General features: G+C 48.6%; 1 protein-coding gene across 1 annotated transcript in view; it reads left to right on the plus strand.

The window, feature by feature from the left end:
* Positions 1–9430, plus strand: part of XIRP1 (xin actin binding repeat containing 1) — a 31714-nt gene extending 22284 nt beyond the window's left edge. The window contains exon 8 of the mRNA XM_066201380.1: positions 844–9430. Coding sequence (XP_066057477.1) covers positions 844–8517 — 7674 coding nt within the window. The 3' untranslated portion in view covers positions 8518–9430. The remainder of the gene's footprint in view (positions 1–843) is intronic.
* The last annotated feature ends 7630 nt before the right edge of the window (positions 9431–17060 follow it).

Below are 17060 nucleotides of genomic sequence, written 5' to 3' on the forward strand. Positions count from 1 at the left end.
CCCCAACCTCTGGTCCTTCAGCCTTGCTTTTCCTCCTCAGACACCACAGATCATCAGGCCTGCTGATTCCAGCAGTTTGCAAACCTTAGTTAGCCTTGTGTCTATACAAGTCTGCAAGTCAGTCAGGCTTTATTTAAGCCTCCAGCTGTGTAAATGTGCATCTATTCTTGTGCAAATGGTGACATGGGGCACATTTCTGAGTGCAACAGAAGAAATTATTAATCTGATGAACATCCCTCCCCATGCTGTCCCTCCTGAGCAGTGAATGGGCACCCCATAGTGCTACCAAAAGCTCATCATGTTACCTCACCAGCCAACCTCATCAGCTCTGTTGGACATTTTGGTTCCTTCTCCCCATTTTCTTCTCAAAATAGCTCCTTGGCTTTCTCCTGCACCCAGATCTTTTGTTCCCAGACTCTCTGCAGGTCCTCAGCCAGGGACACAAGAGTTCTGGACACTGGACTGCAGGAGGGAGAAGTTAACTTTTTGCTGATTTTTCTAAGCCAGCCTTATCCTTCTTGTGGTCATTCTCTCTTGGTCACACAGTCCAAACTGGGCACCTCTGTTGTGCTCTAGCTGGACTGAATCCTGGGAATTGTACACTAACCACCTCACCTGGATTAGAGACCTGGCTTTGCTGTGGAACCGGGGCTAACACCAAGCCTGGAGCGTGTGCAGTGATGTGATGCTTTGGAGTGCTGTGTGCTACTGAACCAAAGGTACGGAGCTTACTGGGTGCATGGATTTCCCCTGTTGGCTTTTCCCTTTGCTGCTCACCCCATTAACAGCCACGGGGATGGGGGGTGAGAGATGATGCTGACGTTTAAAACTGTTTCCCCAAAGATGTCAGAAGCTCAGAAATCATCTAAAGTTGCCATCAAGAAAATGGAAGATGACTTGCCTCCCCCTCCAGCCGTTGGCTCAGTCCAGGTCATTGCTCCAGGGGGTCAGGATCTCAATGCACTCCCTGTGCCTCCTCCAAAGCAAGCCTTCTCCAAGTTCTACCAGCAGCGCCAGGTGAACGAGCTGAAGAGGCTCTACAGGCACATGCACCCCGAGCTCAGGAAGAACCTGGAAGAAGCTGTGACTGAGGACCTGGCAGAAATGCTCAACACCGAGGATCCCACTGCACAGGCCTCCGTGAACCTGGATAAAGTTCTCCCAGGAGAGGTTCAGTCCATGCGCTGGATTTTTGAGAACTGGGCACTTGACTCCATTGGGGACCATCAGGCCACGAAGAAGCTGACAGAAGAAGAGATCATCCCCAGTGGGGATGTGAAAAGCACTTCCCTGAGATTTGAGAGCCAGTCCATAAATGGATACAACCTGTCAACATCAGCCAAGGTGTCAGAAACAGACCTTGCCAGAGGGGATGTTCGCACTGCGCGGTGGCTCTTTGAAACCCAACCACTGGACACATTAAATAAACTGTATTCGGATGAAACTGAGGTGCAGGAGGCAGTTCTCAAGGATCCTGTCCAGGGAGGTGACGTGAAAGGTGCCAAACAACTCTTTGAAGCACAGTCCTTGGATGCCATAGGACGCTGCTCTTCAGTGGAGGAGAAGAGCATCCTACAACTCAAGTCAGAAATCCAGGAGCTTAAAGGTGATGTTAAGAAGACTGTCAGGCTCTTCCAAACAGAGCCCCTCTGTGCCATCAGAGACAAAAGTGGGACTATCCATGAAATCAAGTCCGTCTGCCGAGAAGAAATTCAGAGCAATGCGGTCAGGACGGCTCGCTGGCTCTTTGAGACTCAGCCCTTGGATACCATCAACAAGGACACTTCTAAAGTGCAGATAATCCGTGGGATTTCACTGGAAGAAATTGGGAGGCCGGATGTCAGTGGTGCGAGGTGGATATTTGAAACTCAGCCTCTGGATGCCATCAGAGAAATCACAGTTGAAGAACAGGACTTCAAGGCTTCGACAGATTTTGTCACAGGGGCAGATGTCACTAAACAACGATTGCTCTTTGAGACCCAGACTCTTGACTCCCTGAAAGGAGAAGCTTCAGAAAGTGTTGTAGCCAAAGAACAAGTCATTGGAGGTGATGTGAAATCTACACTCTGGCTCTTCGAAACGCAGCCAATGGAAACCCTGAAAGACAATTTTGAGGTGGGACGTTTGAAGAAAGTAGAGCTTTCAGCAGAAGAGAAGGGAGATGTGAAGCAAAGAAAACATGTCTTTGAGACCTGTCCCCTTGGCAGTATCTCCAAGGCATTTGAGGAAGAAATTCCAGCCTCCAGCATGGAAGAGGTGGTGAAAGGAGATGTGAAATCTTTCAAGACCCTGTTTGAGACTCTCCCCTTAGACAGCATTAATCAGGCTGATGCTGAGCCCACCACCAAAGAAGAGGAGAAGATCCCAGCTGGCAATGTCAAAGCCAACCAAATCCTGTTTGAGACAACACCCCTGTATGCCATCAAGGATAGCTTTGGCAATTTCCATGAAGTCACCTCTGTAAGCAGAGAGCAGATCATCAGCGGTGACGTCAAGAACTACAAGTGGATGTTTGAAACCAGGCCCCTGGACCAGTTTGATGAAAGCATCAAGAAGGTGGATATAATACGGGGGATCACAAAACAAGAGGTGGTGGCTGGTGATGTCAGGACAGCCAAGTGGCTCTTTGAAACGCAGCCTATGGATGTCATCCATCTGCAAGCCACGGAAGGGGAGAAGCATCCCTCAGTGAAGCGGGAGATCTCCCAGAAGGGGGATGTGAAGACCTGCCGGTGGCTGTTTGAGACCCAGCCCATGCACACCCTGTACGAGAAGGCCGAGAAGAAGCAGGAGGAGGATGGCAGCATGCCCCAAGGTGATGTGAAGTCCTACACATGGATGTTTGAGACTCAGCCCCTGGACTCTCTGAAAGGCCAGGAGGAGCAGTATTTGCAAGTCAGTAAGGCCTACAGTCAGGAGGAGTTACAGGGAGTGGATGTCAAAACTGTCCGGCACCTGTTTGAGACTGAACCCTTGGGCAGCAGCGCTGTCAGTGAAGCTGACCGAAAGAAAACCATGCGGTACTCCAGTCGTGTGGAGTTCCAGTCTGGAGAAGTGTCCAGGGTGAAAGAGTTCTTTGAAGCCAAGCCCTTGGACACAGCCACCAAGCCAAAATCCCAGAATGATGCTGGAACAATTGCAGCTGGGTCTGTGCACAAGTTCACGTGGCTCTTTGAGAACTACCCCATGGACACCCTGAAGGACAGCTCTGAGGGCATCCAGGAAATACCTCCTGAAAAGGATGTCAAGGGGGAAGATGTTGGAGGAAAAAGGTTCGTGTTTGAGACATATTCCCTTGACCAAATCCATGACAAAGTGGATGAGACAGAACTCCAGAAGATCCAGAAAGACACCATGAACAAAGCTAATGTCAAGTCCTGCACAATGCTCTTTGAAAGCCAACCCTTATACGCAATCCAGGACAAGGAGGGGGGTTACCATGAGGTCACCTCAGTGCAGAAAGAAGAAATCATGAAAGGTGACATGAAAGGTGCCCGGTGGTTGTTTGAAACTAAGCCCCTGGATCAGATCAAGAAGGAAGAAGAGGTGTTTGTGATTAGGGCTGTCACCCAAGAGGACATCAAGAAAGGAGATGTCCAGACTGCCCGGTGGAGGTTTGAGACAGAACCTCTTGACTCCTTCTCAGGGGGAAAGTTGTCTGTGCCCAGAACAGTGGATGATGTGCAGAAGGGAGATGTCCAGTCCAACAAGCAGCTCTTTGAGTCCCAGCAAGTGGGCCAGAAGAAGTACGTGAGGATGGTCAGTGTCAGTGACGTGCAGCGGGGCGACGTCAGGACGTCCACTTGGCTCTTTGAGAACCACCCCGTGGACTCCCTGTATGGGGACGCAGAGAGAAGCTCATCCATGAGCACAGTGCAGAGAGAGGACAGCCAGAAAGGGGATGTAAAACGCTGCACCTGGTTGTTTGAAACCCAGCCCATGGACACCCTGAAGGACACAGAGGTGACACCCAGCTCTGGGGCCCAAGAAGAGATCCCTCGTGCGGATGTGAAAAGCACAACCTGGCTCTTTGAGAGCACGCCCCTGGATAAATTCAGTGCCTCTGAAGGTAGCATAGAAATAGAACTGAAAGAAAGAACCATGAAGGAGACTTTAGAGACCCTCTGCACTTGCCAGGCTATCCAGCATGACGGGATCCTCATTGAAGCCAATGATACAGAGAGTGTGAAGATGGTGAAGTACCAGCTCAGCAGCCCAGGAGCTCCAGAGATCCTGAAAGAGGAGATCGTGGGAGGCCACTTGCAAAGGATTATGCTGCAGCTCCTGCACAGGACCAACGTGGAAGCACAGAGCATGCTGGTGGAGGAGGATAGAGAGGGCAAGATCAAAGTAAGCCCATTGCAGCTGCTGGACCAGAGTGAAGCTGTTAAAGGCAAAGAAGACTTGAGTGGAGATGTAGCCAAGGCCTTACAAGGTCTCCTCAGTCAAGATGCTTCCATCAAAAAGGGGATGGTCCTGCAAGAGACAAAGTCGGGATCAGTGAAGATGACTCTCTACTCCCTCCTATTCCATTCTGTCCAGCAGAAAGTTGTCAAGGGGGATGTGAAGTCAACCATTGGGAACTTGTTGGCTTCCTCTCAGGAGCAGAAAGCAGCAGCCACCATCAAGCGTGAGGACAACGAGAAGGGAAATGTCCAACTTTTTGCGAGCTGCATTGAGAAGGGAGACCTCAGCTATCTGAAGAATCTCCAGCAGGAGTCAGAGATACAATCCCTCATCTCTTCCCAAGCAGAGGAGGGGGCAGATGAGAGCAGCCCACGGGTTGTGCCGGGGGTTAACATACATGTCTTGCCAAATAAAGAACAAATAGAGAAAGTAATTGCAGGAGGTGAGCCAGGGGCTGTGGAGGGAGCAAAAAAGGGATTTGCATGTGAAAGCATGGGCAGAGAGGGTGTGTTAGAGAGAGAGGCTGTGCATGCAGCAGGTGTGACAGGCACCACTGTGCAATGTCTTGGGAAGCCCCTGCCCACAGCGATGGGAAAGGAAGAAGTTCTGTCCGGAGGGCTTAAGGTGACTACAAAGTCAATCCAAAGGGTTGCAGATGCCAGCAAGAAGGCAGAGAAAGAAGAAACCACCACTACCCATTTGAAGGAACCAAAAGCTATGATACAAAGCCCATTTCCAACCCAAGTGACAGCTCAGAGGGCAGAAGTGGATGGGAAACAGCAGAGTGTGGTGCCTGGGGAAGCCAGCCAGACTCAGACAGAAGAAAAGGCCCTGGGGACTGATCTTCAGGCTGCAATGCAAAGCCTGAGGCTGGCGACAGCAGAAGCAAAAAACATTCAGCACCACGTTCAGAGCAAGTTCCAGAGGAACAGGGAGGAGGTCCACACAGCCTGCAGGCAGCAGACAGTCAGCTCACAGGGGACCATGACCCTTCAGTCGACCGTACACCAACAGGACTCTTCATCCACCAAGCAGGAGAGCAACAGCACTGCCACCAGGACCACCACCACTAGAGTCCAGGAGGCATCCAAGACCCACACAAGCGTGTCTCAGAAGAGCATAGCATCACACAAAAAGGTCAGTGCTTCTGAGGAAGTACAGGGAGGACAACTATTGAGCCAGGAAATCCAAGTTGTGCCCAGTAGAGATTTTAGCATTAAGGATGGCCTTTATACTGCCACACCCGTGAAAACCTATATAAACCCTTGTGTTGAGTCTGATTACAAAGAGCAATCAGTGCAAGAAGAAAGAGATGTTGGTGTCAGAGGGGATGTGCAGACAGCTATCAGAGCACTGCAAAGTGCCGCCACAGAACAGCGCCTGGTAGAAAAGGAGGACGTTGTCCGAGGTAATTTAAAAGCCACACTTCAGTCACTGGAAAAGTCTAACGTTAATGTCTCCAGAGGGGATTTTAAAGCTGCTATGATATACAGAAATGCAGGGCAGTCCTATTCTGTGTGTAAAAAGAAAAACGAGACTCAACTCGCTAGTAACGAGACTGCTGTAGTGGCTTCAGGGTCACAGGCTGATAATGACTTTCCTCCTCCTCCCTCAGTTGCTGTGATGAAAGCAGAGCATTGCCCACCCTCAACTAAAGCAGCAAGAGGAGGTGCCCAACCATTACCAACCAGCAAAGATGAAGCCCCAGGATGTTCTGCACTGCTCCAGACCCCTCTTCCTCCTCTCACTTCTCTGTCCTGCAAACCCAGTGACCAGAGTCCTGCAGAGAAGCCCAAGACTCCTCCAAAACCAGAAACTACTGCCCCACCCAGGAAAAAACCTGTTCCCCCTCCAAAACCTGAGCACCTCTTACACGAGGCACATTCTGCCTCTGCAAATTATAGCACAAACAGATCAACAAAACCCATCCCTCCACCCCTGCCTCCAAAACCTTCAGGCTTGAGAGAGATCAGCAAGCCAAGGCCTTCCCCCACAGAGCTGGGATTAAGTTGCATGGAAGCTCATGAACAATCAGCCTATGAGGAGGTTCAAGCAAAATGCTCCAATTTAGAGACACCTGTGAAGAAGTCTGTCACAGTTCAGGGTATAAACCCTGAGCGAAAGCTGCCAAAATACACTGCCAAAACCCCTCTTCAACTAGCAGAAGAAAGGTACAAGGCCAGCAAAGGACAAGGAAAGGTAGAACCAGACAGTGCCAAGACCTCAAAGCCAATCAAAAATGGAGTGGTTGGTTTTGAAGTCAAGCAGGGAATGATGGGTGATAAAGCAGCTGCTCCAAGGAGATGCCCAGACGAGGTGGCTCAAAGGCAGACAGAGCCGTGCCGAGAGGAGAATGGGTGCTCATCACCTCCAGCCTGTCCTGGCAGAGCACAGACACAGGATGTGCCAGGACAAACTGAGCCAAGCACCCTCCCTGTGGGTCACAACACCCCTCCAAAAAGAGGAGATGGCACCGCACAAAATGCCTCATCCAAGGTGGAAAGGGAAAGTGTATCCAATTCTTATGGATTGTGGGACAGTCAGAGAGTCGTGCAGCAGGTGCATGAGAGGAGGCAAATGTCTCATTCAATGTCCTTCCATCAGCAGTCAATGAACTCCTTTGAGGAGCACCAGCAGGGAAATAGCAGACAACAGAAATGTCCTGATAGGGAGACAGAGACACCTGCCCAGGAGAAGCCAGTGGTTGTTATGAGAGAGAAAAAAAAGAGAGAAACGGAAGATGAGCGTCGGAAGAGGTTGTCAGTACACAAGGAGGAGATCATGAAAGGCAACGTCAAGGAGGCCATGGAGATCTTTGAAAACCTCAGGAGGCAGGAGCAGCTGCAAGAGATCTTGACTCGAGTGAGGGAGTTTGAGGAGGAGACAAGCAAAGTGGATGTGAAAGCTCTCAAGAGCTTCTTTGAGAAGGTCCCCGAGTGGGTTGTGCGCCAGAAGGCCAAGCAACAGGACAAGGCTGGGGCAAAGGAGGATGCTGACAGTGCCTCCTCAGTGGATCTGGCTTTTGAGGACCTGGAGCGAGCAAGTGCTGAGATCCTCCACCTGAAGGAGCAGACACTTGCCCGCATCCAGGACATCGAGGAGGCCATCAAGAAAGCTATTTACTCTGTTTCTAGTCTCAAGTCTGAGTCAGACATTGCTGGGCTCTCAGGGCTGTTCAAGGAGTCTCTGGGGAGCGCCCAAAGCTCTGTGAGCAGTAGCAATATCCGTAAAATCAGCATTGTTTCAAGTAAAGCCAGGCAAGAGGAAGCCATGCTGGAGACAAGGGAAGCAGCATCTGTGGAAAGTGCAAAGGTGGCAGAAAAGATGGAGGCAGCCAAGGCAGAGCTAGGGGTTCCCCGCCTCATTCAGTCCCGTGTCAGCTCTCCCTCCTCACCTTCCTACATCTCCATTGAGTCTGCTGCCAGGAAACCAGCAGAATCACCCAGGACAGCACATTCTCCCCAGGATGGCCCTTCACCAGACTGCCTTGACTCTCCAGGAAAGAGGGATGCTTTTGCTCAGAACAGCTTTAACTCCTATAAACACCCCTCAGCAGGGTCTGCTGGGCACGACACGAAACCCTTAGAGAAGAGGCCAGACCCCGTCCAAACAAAAGCTGGGCTGAGTTCCACGAAACAGCACACGCCTGGCAATGCCAACAACCACCCAACCAGTGACAAAGAGAAGTGTTCTCTGGACACCTCCAAAGACAGTTGCCACTGTGGGATGAAAGGCAGCTTTTCGGAATACCGCTCCCTGAATGTCCCCAGTCCACAAAATCCACGGAGGCAGAAAAGCATCTTGGAGCTGCAGACAGGGCCCGATGGGTCCAAGCTCTATGGAGCCACCCGGACTGTCATGGAGCAGTATGAGGAAATGGACCAGTTTGGAAACAAGATCATCACTTCGTCCACCACAGTCACCAAGCAATCCGAGACACAAACGTCCTCCACGTGTGATGTGGTTTCCCATCCCCAGTATGAGGTGTCTGCCTCACCTGTGTTTCAGAGGTACTTGAAGAGCCCAGGTGAAGACTTCCACACCAATGGGAGTTTTCAGGAGCCAGGAGTGGTCTTTGTCACCTTTGGCAACTCCAAGCCAAAGAAATAGGAGATTCTGGAGAACGAGAGAGGACTGTTTAAGACAAAAGAGAAAGGCCACGATAAACATTTCTCCTGTTTTATCCACATTACATACAGGGATTTACCTACACCCTCAGGACTTCTCAGGGTCATCGTCTTGGTGTTTGCACATAGACAGGACAACTGCGGCCTGTCTTGACACTGGAGAACAGCCCTCACCTGGCCAACCCAACAGACTTGGTGCTGCACCACAACCCAGAGTCCTGACACTGTTAGAAGCACAAGGGAAAAATCCATTCATGGACCCCTTAGGGTACTTCCCCTTGGAATGTTTGGTGGGGGTGGTTGAAGGTGTTGGATCGGGCTTCTCTGAACTACTGCAGGAGGAAGGATAGGTAGGATCAGTTGAAGAACCAGTCAATCTGGTCACTGGCAAACTAACACCTTTATGGCACCTTCTTTTTCTAAGAAGGGCATCCTACACATACACATATATATACACAAGCTCATATTGATGGGTGGGTTGGATGGGTTTTCTCTTAGCCATTAAGAAAAGGAAAAAAAAAATCTTGAGTTGTTGTCACTCTTGGACATGGGGGAGTTATTTATCAGTTTGTTTTTCAGTTCCTGGAAAGTGTTTGGTGATACTGGAATTTATAAAGCCAAGACCTACAGCTACTATCAATGCCATTCCCCCAAAGAAAGATGCTATGAAAGATTCTTGAGTCAGAATGGTTACTGCTTTCTTTTCTTTATTTCTAGAATTGTAATTTATTATTCAGTATACACAAACCCCTTATTTTAGATTTTCCATGCTTTCCTACATGTTTACTGTTTAAATTCATTTTGAGACTTTGTAAAGCAATTTTTCTTATTATTATGACTTTGTTTTGTACATTCTCAGCTCAAGATTTTAGATATTTTGTGGCTTTCTTTTTTATTTTAACTTCTATTGCTGCATTCTGACGGTAAACTTTACCTCTAAAAATATTTTGGTCTGGTTGAGTTTCTTTTGTTCAGTGCTTGTTTCCTCTGAAAATACATAGAAATCATCTCTTGATGGACCAGTTGAATCACACATTGAGACCACTCTGAGTCACTGGAGGGATTTGGTCTGCATCTGCTTTACGGGGTGGGTGGATCATCAGCCCTGCAGCAAAGAGTGTTCATACTCGTATCTGAAAAACGAGTCCAGGGTGACACAGATCCCCCAGTCCAGGACTCTGCGTAGGTGTGCGGAGCCTGGGTAGGGTGGGTACACCAGGAAAGGTCTGGACACTTGTGTGTATCCCTTTCCCCCATGGGAGAAGGCAGCTGAGGTGTTGGCCCCCCACAAGCCTTACAAGGAGGAGCAGCTGATCACAGAATGACCAGGTTGGAAGAGACCATCAAGATCATCGAGTCCAACCCAGCCCTAACACCTCAACTAAACCATGGCACCGAGTGCCACATCCAGTCTTTCCTTAAACACATCCAGGGATGGTGACTCCACCACCGCCCCAGGCAGACCATTCCAGTACTTTATCACCCTTTCTATAAAAACTTTTTCCTAATATCCAATCTATATTTCCCTTGGTGCACCTTAAGGCTGTGTCCTTTCATTTTGTCAGATGTTGCCTGGAGAAAGACACCAACCTTCACCTGACTACAGCCACCTTTCAGGGAGTTGTAGAGAGTGATAAGGTCACCTCTGAGTCTCCTTTTCTCCAGGCTAAACAACCCCAGATCCCAGCCCTTTCTCACTGCTGTGCCTCACCTCACACTGAGCTCAGGGGTGGGTGGGTGGCATGGAGTTCACTCCAGGTGAGAGGGAATGTGAGGAGCCCATGGAGGGACTGGGTGGTTTCTCACAGAATCACAGCATATCCTGAGTTGGAGGGGATCCTCAAGGACCATCGAGTCCAGCTCCAGGCCCTGCACAAAAACTCCCCAAAAGTCCCACCATGTGTCTGAGAGCATTGTCCAAATGCTTCCTGAGCTCAGGCTGGTGCTGTGACCACTTCCCTGGGCGCCTGTTCCAGTGCCCAACCACCCTCTGGGGAAAGAACATTTTCCTGACATCCAACATAAACCTCCCTTGACACAATTTCAGGGCTTTCCCTCCGTTCCTGTCACTGGTCACACAGAGAGGAGATCAGTGTCTGCCCCTCCTTCTCATGAGGACATTGTAACTGCAATGAGGTTTCTCCTTCAGTCTCCTATTCTCCAGGCTGAACAGACCAAGTGTCCTCAGCTGCTCCTCACAAGGCTTCTCCTCAAGGCCCTTCACCATCTTTGTTGCCCTCCCTTGGACACTCTTTAATTGTTTAATGTCCTTCTTGTGTTGTGGTGACCAAAACTGCTCACAGGACTCGAGGTGAGGCTGTGGAGCTGTGTCCTACAGCCTGGCTCAGACTTAGACTGCCAACCTCTGGGTCTGACTGTTGCTGCTCTGATTGATCTACAGGCAGACACCTCATTGCTCAGTCCATTAGTTTAGCTGAGAATGGGACAGTAACTTCATTAAAAAAAAAATAAGTAAGTTGTTACAGATAATGTTTGCCTTTTTTCCTCTGAGGAAAAAGAGCCCACATTAATAAATTAGGAGCAGGACACAGTTCAGAGTCTACCATTCCATATCCCTAAGCCCATAGTTAGGTTTTAAACAGCAGTTGTCATCTTGCATTATGAACACCTTGTTTGAGCTGTTTTAGACCACGTTGAAGTTCTGCTTCCTCCCCAGAAAAGAGATACACAGACAGAATGCATTGATTTACATCTAGAGCCCCGTGTGTTTGAAAGACATACCAAAAGATGAATAGGGACATAATTTTCAGTTCCACATTGAAGGCTGAGCTGGAAGAGCAGATCACATTAAACTGAGCAAATCTATTTTCAGGCAATCAGAAAGAAATAACTACTTATTCCTTTAGTAGGAATTCCTACAATTCCTACTTATTCCTACTGTAGAAATAACTACAATTCCTTTAGTAGGACCAGTTGCAAAAATTATCTGGAGATCATCTTCAAAATTTTTTCAACACTCCTTTCTTCTGCCTGTTTGTTTCCATCTCAGCTTCCATCACGTTTGTTCTATTTCTCTTGAAGGACAGCTGTGGAGCAATTTTAGTAAGCTGCAAACAGGTTATTTGGGCAATGAAAATTACTCCACATAAACTCAAATAAACCCAAATATCCTGCACTGCCCCTGCTTAAAAATACCAATCTTATTGTTTGTGTATCTGGTTTTACAGGATTTTAAACGTTTCAAAGAACCATTTATGAGGCTAAGATCATTTAAGACGTGTTTCTTTCATGGCATTTCCATCAGCTAGAAACTGAAATATGATGAGAAGACAGATGCTGCATTATTTCAGCACCCTACATGGCTCCTTGAGACATTGAAAGAGCTGGAGAGAAAAAACAAATGCAAAGATTTGAAACTCAAACACAAGCTGAAGGATCAGTTCACATTCCCTGCACTTCAGACTTTGTAATAATAAACCTGCAGAGCACATACAAACTTTCAGATCCCAAATGAGCTGTCACAGATTTTCTGTGATTTGGGGGTACAAGACGTGGCATTGTTCACTGTTCTTTGCCCTGGTGGGTCTCTGCACCCTCACACAGTAGATATTTTCATAAGTAACCAGGGTGGGAGAGTTCTCTGGACCAGGAGACAGAGGATAGTTGGTATTGTCAGAACTGTACCTCCCTGAGGGGTCAAAGGACAAGTTCAGCTACAGGTTTGGTTCTTTTGCAGCAGTGGACAGGAAATAGGCTTCATTTGAAGTGCCCACAAAAAGAACTGCCCTTTCCAGCTCTGTCAGTCACTGCCCCCCCTGAGGACACTCAGTCTTCAGTCTGAAAAATTCCTGCTCACCATGGAATCACAGAATCATTAAGGTTGGGAAAGCTCTCTAAGACCATTGACTCCAACCATTAACCCAACACTACCGACACACCCCTAAACCCTGTCCCCAAGGGCCACATCTACACATCTTTTAAATCCCTCCAGGCATGGTGACTCCACCACTGCCCTGGACAGCCTGTTCCAATGCCTGACAAGCCTTTCTGGGAGGAAATACTTTCTAACACCCAATCTAAACCTCTTCTGGCACAACTTGAGGCCATTTCCTTTGGTCCTATCACTTTCTAACTGGGAGAAGAGACAACCCTAGAAGCTGCACCCTCCTGTCAGGGAGTTTTAGAGAGTGAGAAGGTGCCCCTTGAGCCTCCTTTTCTATAGGCTGAGCCTCCCCAGCTCCCTCAGCTGCTCCTCACAAGCCCTGTGCTCCAAACCCCTTCCCAGCTTCTCCACTTATCAATAACAGCGTTTTCAGGCTGACCTCTACTGCTATATAAAGGTTTTAATTCACACAAGGAAAAAAAGGCAACAACTGATAAGCCGCAATCCAGCTGCAACTTTCAGCACTGCAGTAATCAGCAGTGTTCTGGAAGAGCCTTCCAGGAACACCCTGTAACTGCTTTTCACAGAAGCCTTAGGATAATTTCCTTGCCCACAGTGCCATGCAATTGCTTCTAATCGCCTCTCTATCTTCCAGACCATTAGGAAGGCTTATTCCTGGGGCTGACAAATACTCCTCTGAAGAGCAGGAGTGTTTGCCATGCATCAGACAAGGAGCGTTGAAAAGAAATCCCCCTGTGAAAGAGACCAGAATCCCCCGTAAAAGGTTATCCCACTCTGGAAACACAGTCCAGAAGTTCAGTCATTCATTCCCAGTTCAGAGGAGAGAAATCCTGCTTGTTTGCTAAATAGCTCTGCCTCCTTCTTTGCTCATGATTAAAGGAAAGCATTTTTCTTCTTATATGACACAGACATGTCGAGTCACTCTCTTCTCTGCCAGGACACAGATCCTTGTGCTGGGTGAGAGCTCATCACCACCAGAGGAAGTTCTGCAGTCACACTGGTGAAACTCACCTTGCAAGCAGATTGATTTTGTACAACTACATGGGCCTGTTTCAGGGTAGATGTTTTAGATTCTTTAGAATCTTCAGATTCCCTTAACTGGACCTCCACCAAGAACACTGGGAGTTTAGACACCCATTACTTCTGTATTCACTTACAGACCTATGGTCTGCCCCTCTGCAAAGGACTGGAAGAGCAGAGGGGTGCTGGGATCATTTCAGACTGAAGGAAAGACAGGGATTTTGTTTGCATGCTTCCCTCTAGAAGGAAGAAAGAAACCTCAAGATGTTAAACTCATCTTCTTAGAAGTGTTGTCACAGGAAAACAAAGATGACTTGGCCTTAATGGCATGTTCAGATAAATGGAAGTTAAAAGTCAAAAAGTTAAAAATTGGTTCCCCATACGCCAGTTGCAAGTAAAGGACAAGGTTTTGCTCCCTGTCCTGTTCTCCATGTCAACTCATCTCTGGAGATACAGAAACATCTTTCCTGTTTCAGAGAAACCCAGAGCCAGAGAATGTTCTGGGTTGGAAGGGACCTTAGAGATCATCTCATTTCAAAGCCCTGCCATGGGCAGGGACACTTTCCACTAGATCAGGTTGCTCAGGGCCTATCCAATCTGGCCGTGAACATTTCCAGGGAAGGGGCATCCACAGCTTCTCTGGATGCCAACTTGTTTACTCTGGTCACAGCTAAAATCTGGCCATCAGCCACTCCACATGAGAGCAGAAAGTGAAGTTGCCTTTTCTTTGAGCTGAAAATGCTGCAAACCAGGGTAGGAACATATGAAAAAAAACACAAAAAACCACACCAGAAGCAAATAATAAGCTCCCTACACAGAGGCACTTCCTGATGTGAGGGAGTGTCAGTACTCAGAGCACTGACCTGCCAGAGTTAGGCTGGGCGCAGCTGTGCTCCTTCTGGGGCTTTGGAAAACCTGCATTTTCAGATTAACTCACCAGCTAAACTAAGCCTCTGCTTTGCACCACAGTGCACAGAGTGCACGGAGACATCCTCACTGCCACCTGCATCCTCTGGGTCACTTGACCATGCAGAATACCTGGAGCTATTTCTACAGCTGGGCTGATAGCCAAGATCCTTTTTCCCCTCTCTCTCTCTCTCTCCACTAATGTGGCTGGTGCTGGCAGTGCATTCCAGAGAGGTGCTCTGGGCTTTTCACATGAAGAGGTGTTTGGGGAATCAGGTCACACAACACAATCCAGAGAGTAAACACCGTGGAGTAAACCACCAGATCCATGGAGCTGTGGAATCTTTACACTGATATGAGCTGCCTTTCCAGGGTTTGGACTATGTCTGTGTGAGCAGCCATAAGATACCAGTGATTCCAGGAGTTGCACAGAGTTTTTGAGTCAGTGCAACATTTCTCACCTCATTCAAGGTTTTTAAATGATTCATCTGAATGAACCATTTACTCTCCATCGAATGAACGTACTTTTTCTCATCAGAGACCCAAGGGTGTTCTGTCTATCTGTTCTGACTGAAAATTAACACCACTCATCCATGATGACAGGCAAATTGCGTCAGACAGAAATCTGAACTCTCACAATAGATCTGCAGGAGAACAACAAGAAAATGCAATGCAAGCAGGAGATTCAGTAAATTGCCTTGCAGACGCACTTCCAGGTGACCACGATTCAGTTATTTAACCTCACTCTCTCCTTCTTCAGCCCATATTGAAAGAAATGTGTGCCTCCTGCCTGAAGCCTGTGTACACCATGGAGCGTGTGGTCACTGACAAGGTCTGTGTGCATCACTCATGTTTCTGCTGCCAGGTCTGCGGGAGGAAGCTGAGGTGAGTGGCAGGACTCAGGTACATTTATTTTTAAGAGATGCCCAAGTAGTTTCCATCAAATTTTCCATGGGTAATTATGACAGAGCAGGACTCAGGAAATGAGAAAAAGGGCAGGCAGTTTCCCTGATTCCATCTGCCTCTCCATCACTGCAGGCTGAAGTCTGCCCACCTCAAGCCTGCAGACGCCTGTGGATCAGGAATCTGCACGGATGGTGGTGCAAGGCTGAGCTGAAACCACAATAAATGTTTACAGCTTAGGAATATTGATAGGGGATGTAATTGGAGGAGTCATTTGGGTGCCTCCCATGCTCATAGAATCATTAAGGTTGGAAAAGGCCTCTAAGATCATTGAGTCCAACCATTTACCCAACACTGTCCACCACCAAATCATGTTCCCAAGAATCACATCAAGCCAGGTAGGTTGGAAGGCACCTCTGGAAGCCTTCACCCAGCATTCTCAGGCCCAAGGAGGGCAGGAGTTCAGGACATGCCCAGGAGAGGTGCGAATGGTTTCAAGGCTGGAGGTTACACAGTCTCAGCTGGGGCCCTCTTTGAACGTCTGACCACCAGTGAAAATGGTTTTTCTTACATCTCATCACAATTACCTGTGTTACAACTTGTTCCCATTGCCTCTCGTCCTGTCATTGCTCCCCTCCAAGAGCACTCCAGCCCTGTCTTCTCTGTAACCTCCCATAAAACAGAAACACACAGCCGTGAGTTTCTCCCTCCTAACCTTCTCCTGGTAGGACCTGGCTAACCCAGCTCTCAGCCTCTCCTCAGATGACAATGGTCCCTCACCACTTCAGTGGCTTTTTGCTGGATTCCTTCCAGTACAGCAATGTCTTTTTTTTGCTGTGAAGAGCCCAAAACTGGACAAAGTTCTCCGCATGGAATCCTACAAAAGTAAAATATAGAGGAACATTCACTTCTCTAGCCATGCAGCTCAGGATGTGGTTGGCTTCCCTGTCACCAGGGCACAATGCTGACTTGTTTTCAGCTTGTCAGTCGCTGAGACTGCCACCCCCTGTGAGGCCACTTGAAATCCCGCTGCCCCCAGCTCTGCAGACACTTCCTCCCATCCTGCAGTTGTTGTGTCATGGGAGCCCTGGGCACCATTACCCACAAGATCCACGCTGTGTGTACAGGGGCAGAGATGAAGTGCTGGTATGTAGCCTGGCCTGTAAATGAGAAGAGGATTGCACATAACCTGGGCTACAGCCCCCAGAGGTGTTGCAAGGAAATGTTTAATTTTTCACATTGTTTTGGTCTTTGAAAGAAAAATCAAACATGTTCTGAGAAGGGCAACACTACTTTTGAAAGGTTTCATTCTTCAACCCCCTCCCTCCCTTCCCCACTGAAAAATGATTTTGCTGAAAGCCTGTCCATCAGTGCTACAGCTCCCCTCCCACACAGCCACTGACAACTGTGCCAATGTGTGTTTTCCAGCTTGCAAAACTATGCTGCCCTCCACGGGGTGTTTTACTGCCAAGTTCACTACAAGCTGATGGCTGGGGCTGGAAGCAGAAGTGAGATGGAAAGGCTGGAGCACCACCATGGACCACAGCCCTGGGACTGGTGTAACAGGGCCAAAAAGGCTGAAACAAGAGAGAAACCTGCATCCTTCAGTGCACAGTGTGATCTGCAGCTGGCTGAGCACAGGAACAGCAGGGCTGTCCTCTTAGGGAACAAGCTCAGAACGGTCTGGCCACCTTCAGAACCAGCCTTGGCTGTCGATGGAAAAGCTGGAAATGGAGTGTGCTCCTGGAAAAAGCCTGCACTGAGCCTGCCAACCTACCAGGCTGCAGGCAGCAAGGCAGGCAGGATGGTGCTCAGGGGTCAGGAGGGAGCAG

This window comes from Chamaea fasciata, unplaced genomic scaffold (assembly GCF_029207755.1).
Source record: "Chamaea fasciata isolate MVZ Bird 193981 ecotype frontalis unplaced genomic scaffold, bChaFas1.0.hap1 SCAF_1, whole genome shotgun sequence".
Classification (NCBI taxonomy): Eukaryota; Metazoa; Chordata; class Aves; order Passeriformes; family Sylviidae; genus Chamaea; species Chamaea fasciata.